Below are 5,743 nucleotides of genomic sequence, written 5' to 3' on the forward strand. Positions count from 1 at the left end.
CGGGCATGCGGCCATGGGCGACATGCCTTGGACAAGCATGACCGTGACACCTAGCATCCTTACTGGCACACCGCCTCGTGTCTACCCCCCTTTGGGGAACAGTAAGAAAGCTGACACATCGTCCGGTGTCTGGCTCTGATACCATTTGTAATGATCCAGATTCACTACTAGCAGATATTATTCTCTTTGGACAACAAATGTGGGACATCACAATGCATATATGTACTATGTCATGGATGAAAGGAAAAGGAGAATGATGTTAATGCTATGCTATGAATGAAAATCACGGGATCTCATGTGTAACAGTCAATTAGAAAAAAAAAAAAAGAGTTTCAGTCGTCGGAAAAACTCTTTATGATATTTAGAGTTATAACGGTGTGGCCTCAAACTAAACACGAGTGCTCGAGTAATCAATTATAACTTGAATAAGTTATGAAACTAATGTATTTAAAACTAAATATTCTAATCCTTAAAAAATTAGTCTTGTCAATCAAAAAGAACACCGGACACCCAAACCGAAAAAAATCAACAACATTAATTATAACAAGAAAAATAAAATAAGGAGGAGAGTAACTCCAAATTGTTTCGCAACTCAACCCAATTCTCTATTTTCAAGTCGGCTTGAATTCGAGTTGGGTCATTCGATTATAAAGAAAAGTTTAAATTACTTACTCCAATTTGGATATGTGACTAAGAGTAGGAGCACGAGCAACTTGTCGAGCAACGTGGAGTTGCAAGAGGGAGAGACATGGTGCACATAGGCATGGACTTACGAGCGGTGGTGTACACTAGACAACATGGGTGTATCTACTGAACCAAACCGATTTAAAACCAAACATATTGGAAAGAACTCGTATTAGTACGTGGAAATAATCTTTACACTTAGAAGCGAAGAGTAAATAACGTAATCATGTCGTGGGGATGTAAAGGGATACCGAGATCATCACACGACAAATTCAAATTTTGAATTTTGATCTAAATTCGGAATATGGTCCGTTGTAATAACTAAGTTTAAAACTATTTGAGTGTATAGAAATTAAAATAAAATGATATTTTGTCATTTTTAGTTGGTATTTAAGGCATGCGTTGCATGCAAAGTGACACAATCGCACTTTCGAAGGCAGCGGACTAGCAATTGTGCGGCACCCACTTTCCAACGACAAGTGAGCTAAGCCAATTTGTTCTTGCGTCGCCTACGGCCAAGCGACGTATGATCAAGCCTCTAGCCTCGGTTTTAAAAGAAAGTTTTAGAAAACAATGAGAGAGAGATTTTAGAAAGAGACGTTATATAAACAAGCAAGAGAAAGATAACAACAACTTAGCATATATAACACTTGGTAGGGAGAAGTTGACAACTAGTCATATCCCCCTACAGTACAGTCATTTCATGTCTGTCAGGCCCTAGACATGATATTTTTGAGGCGTCATATGCCCTAGAACTACAAAAGGAAAAACACTAGAATGAAAAGACATGACAAGGGTTTGGCTTGTCATAGGCATGCGGCCATGGACAACACGCCCTGGACGACCATGACCGTGACACGAAGCACGTGCAGCCAAGGATGGAAAGGCTAGGGGCATCGTTTCGATGTGTCGGCAATGGAAGCAGAACAAACGGAAGGAAGGATCATGTTCCTTACCGCTTTCGACATGTCGCAGCGGACCGTTTTTTATTTTTTTTTTCGTTTTCTTAAATAATAATAATAATATTAATATAATATTAATGATTTTAGAAACTCTTCCTAAAGTTAATATTTTAAAACTAATTTAACATTTTAAAATTAATTATAATTGTATTTTCTTTTCTTTTTTTTTTCAATTTTAGGATATTTTTCAAAATTTTAAGGATTAAAGTTTAAAGATATTTTTTAATATTAGTATTTATTATTATTATTATTATTATTATTATTATTATTATTAATTTAGGTGGAGAAAATTTTATTCCTTCGTCCATTTAGTACCCATTTTCCACTAATGCCACTGCTTCCAGAAGACGGAAACCTTAGGGGCGCCTTCCTCTTTTTCTCTATAAATAGCCTCTCTAGATTCCCTCCCTTTCTCACAACAACCAAATCCTCCATTCCCTCTGCATCTTCCGTTATTATCTCTCCCAATTTTCTTGTGGTGTTCAATCCTCTTTCTTTGTTCGGAAAATTTTGGAGGAATTCTTGGTTTCTCCCTATATTTATTCCGCCATTGACGAAGATTTTACAAGTAGCTGAGGTTAGGGCTCTTTGTTGCTTGTGGTGTTTGATTTCCATTTTTTTTTTTTTTCGTTTCTTTTCTTCTTGGAAAGGTATTTCTGAGCTTCTTTGAGATTTTTGATCTGTACTGCGTCGTGGAGTTTCTGATTTGTGGATTTGGTTGTTTTGATCTCTGTTTTTCTGTTTTGGTTGCAGAGAAGAAGCGTTAATGTTGTGATGGAGGCGAAACGCGGTACGAAGAAGTCTAGCAGTGGTAGTAGCAATAGTAGTAAAAGGCAACAATACGAAGCTCCTCTTGGTTACATTATTGAAGACGTTCGTCCACACGGTGGTATTGAGAAGTTCCGATCTGCTGCGTATTCCAACGTAAGATTGTTCTTCGATTTCTTCGAGTTCTTGAGTAGTTTTGTGAGTTTTTGCGTTGTAATTGTGTTTTTCTTGTTGATTTTCTGGCAGTGCGTGAGGAAACCATCCTGATACCTTTTGTCTCTGTAGATTACGAGTTCTGATTTCGATTTTTGCTTTTTCTGTTGTAATTGGGGCTAATTTCTTGTGCATTCTGAGATCCAAAACCTTCCGAATTTCTTTCGCTTGCTTTCGTTGATTTTTCCTGTAATTTAGAGAGGCTTTGATTTTCTCTCCAACCATGACTGTGTTCACCAAACTCCTAGAGGCATCTGCGCCTCCGGAACGATCTCCTTCTCCAATCGGTTTCGAAGGCTTCGAAAAACGCCTGGAAATCACATTCTCTGAACTGCCTATTTTCAAGGACTCTGAAGGACTTGGTCTCCGAGCTTTGACTCGATCTCAACTCGATTCAATCCTTGAACCTGCATTCTGCACTATCGTATCTCATCTCTCTAACTCCGATTTCGATTCTTACGTCCTCTCCGAATCGAGTCTCTTCATTTATCCACATACGATCATCCTCAAAACTTGCGGCACCACCAAGCTTCTCCTCTCCATTCCGATGATTCTCGAACTTGCCGATTCGATCAAACTCTCCGCTGTCGCCGTGAAATACTCCCGCGGAACCTTCATCTTCCCCAACAATCAACCTGCTCCTCACCGTAGCTTCTCCGAGGAAGTTACCGCACTTAATGTCTACTTTGGCGATTTCTACTCCGAGGCGTACGTGATCGGCGATCCGGCTGTTCCGAATCGCAACTGGCACATCTACTCAGCCGTAAAATCACCTACGACCGTGAATCGTACGGATATGGTTACTCTGGAAATGTGTATGACGGGTTTGAACAGAGAAAAGGCCGCGGTGTTTTTCAAAAAATCTGGAGGCAACTCATCGGCGGAGAAAATGACGAAAATGTCCGGAATCTCTGAGATAATTCCGAATCACACCATCTGCGATTTTGAATTTGATCCGTGTGGATACTCCATGAACGGGATCGAAGGTGCAGCGTACTCTACGGTGCACGTGACTCCAGAGGATGGTTTCAGTTACGCCAGCTACGAGGCGATGGGCTTCGACGTGGCGGAGCTTCCTTTCTCGCATCTGGTAAGTAGGACGCTCCGGTGCTTTTCTCCGGCGGAATTCTCGATCGCCATCACGTCGAGCAGCGGCGGCGGCGGCTCCCGCACGTGGTCTGTTGACGATGCGGACGTGGAGGGGTACACGTGTGATAACATGGTGAAGCAGGAGCTGCCAGGTGGCGAGTGGCTAGTTTACCGTACGTACACGGTGGATAGAAGAAGGTGCGCCGCGCTCCCACCGTGCAAGTCGCTGCTGCTGCTGCAGTGCTGGAAGGAGGCCGCCGCCGCCGCCGATGTGGGTGAGGAAGAGGCTGTGCTTCGCCGTGTGTTGTCGGCCTAGTTTAGTGTCGATGTGTCGTCTATGGTGCTTTTGGAGCAGTTATGATTTTATTTTACGGTAATGATTGTTATAATGTAGATTTAGTTTTGAATTTGGGGCAGTTCTGTTTAAATATATACCGAATTAATTGTCCACTTTCATATTTTCTTTTTTTATTTGTTCATTTCATTTAATTTTCAAAATTTCTTACATCTATTATAATCCATTTAACATTTAATTTAATATTTTTTTAGCCCATAAACTTTACTTTAAATATTTTAAACTTCATAGTTAATTTCTCATTAGTTATTTTACATACATTTATATTCTAATCCATCCATTATTTTCCACCTAATCGTTGATTTAAATTGATTTTTCAAATCGATAAGTTAATAAAAATACCCTTAAATTTTATATCTTTTTTTAAGATTAAAAAATTTCAATAACTCCACAAAAAAAAATCATTTATCTATTTCAAGTGGAAACCTATAGGGTTTTATTTTAAAAATATTCTTGAATTTGTAACATTTAAAAAATACTTTTAAATTTTAAATTTTTTTTCTTAATGCTCTTTTAACTTTAAAAAAAATTAAAAATACTCTTTATCTTGATTACGGTATTTAAAGAACACTCATCAAAGTTTAAAAATAGTATTAACATCTTTTACCTTTATAAAAATAAATAAAAAAAGATTACCGTCAATATATGTTTGAAAATTGTCCCATCTTATAGATTATCTCCACATATTTTAATATTACTTTTGAAATTTGAGGCATGGTTTATTTTTAAATTTTTTACAAATAATAATAATAATAAATAAAAGTGTTTTCGAATTTAATTTTTTTTTAATGTATTTTTGAAGTTAAAAAAAATAAAGTAAAATAAAATAAACCCATTTCATTCATATATATATATATATATATATATATATATATATATATATATATATCACAAGAGAGCAAAATGTACCTAAAATGAACATAAGGAAAAAAAAAAAAAAAGATTAGCAATTACAAGAGATTGAGCCGGTCCGCCAATATCACCAGCACAACCGCCGCTACGCCACGGCGGTTCAAGGATGAAGCCACGGAGGAGATAACCCAGAAGAAGAGTCCTGCAGTTTTTGTTTTCTTTTCCCAAACTTTCACCAAACCCAGANGTGTTTTTTTTTTTTTTTTGCGCCGCCGTAGATCCCTTCATATTCCACCATCTATTGAAACCGATTCCACTTCCGCCACCGCCATCGCCGCCGCAAGAGGATGAGATAAGACATGTGAAAAAAAAACAGGGGGAGAGTGGGCAAAAGTAAAACGTAAAAAAGAATTGGGGGATTTTATAATCTCTCTCCTGAATTTCTCTCTCTAGAATTCATTGTTGTTCTTCCTCTTCTTCTTCTCTGTCTCTTAAGTTTCTTGTAAATAAGGTTTTCCAGTGTCAGTGGATGGAAGCAAACATGGAGAACTTTGCAATAAATGCTTTCAACAACAAAATGTGGGGACCGAGGAAGGCTGTTAGAAATCATTATTCTCCATAATGGTATGAAATTGTCTATTTTAAGAAATTACCGATTTAAGTGACTTTACTGTCGATATGGTTATATTTGATGTTGACATGTGTCCCGTAGTTCTGCACGTGTCATATATATTGATATGTGTGAATTGTTGTGAATCGATATGCTTATGATATGTTATGTATATGTTGTGATATGTGAATTGTATGATAATACTTATGG

The 5,743-nt window shown here is 37.7% G+C and overlaps 1 protein-coding gene across 1 annotated transcript; it reads left to right on the forward strand.

The window, feature by feature from the left end:
- The first annotated feature begins 2,129 nt into the window (after positions 1-2,129).
- LOC111798090 (S-adenosylmethionine decarboxylase proenzyme-like) lies at positions 2,130-4,185 on the forward strand. The gene is made up of 4 exons (XM_023681053.1): positions 2,130-2,223; positions 2,400-2,570; positions 2,661-2,676; positions 2,879-4,185. Exons 2-4 carry the CDS (start codon positions 2,421-2,423, stop codon positions 4,030-4,032), a joined length of 1,320 nt encoding a protein of 439 aa, XP_023536821.1. The 5' UTR covers positions 2,130-2,223; positions 2,400-2,420; the 3' UTR covers positions 4,033-4,185.
- Positions 4,186-5,743: the final 1,558 nt, after the last annotated feature.

The sequence above is a fragment of the Cucurbita pepo genome, chromosome LG07 (genome assembly GCF_002806865.2).
Source record: "Cucurbita pepo subsp. pepo cultivar mu-cu-16 chromosome LG07, ASM280686v2, whole genome shotgun sequence".
In the NCBI taxonomy this organism is placed as follows: Eukaryota; Viridiplantae; Streptophyta; class Magnoliopsida; order Cucurbitales; family Cucurbitaceae; genus Cucurbita; species Cucurbita pepo.

Bases quoted from the DNA above. Each gene is read 5' to 3' on its own strand.
- LOC111798090 (XM_023681053.1), top strand. From the start codon at position 2,421: ATGGAGGCGAAACGCGGTACGAAGAAGTCTAGCAGTGGTAGTAGCAAT.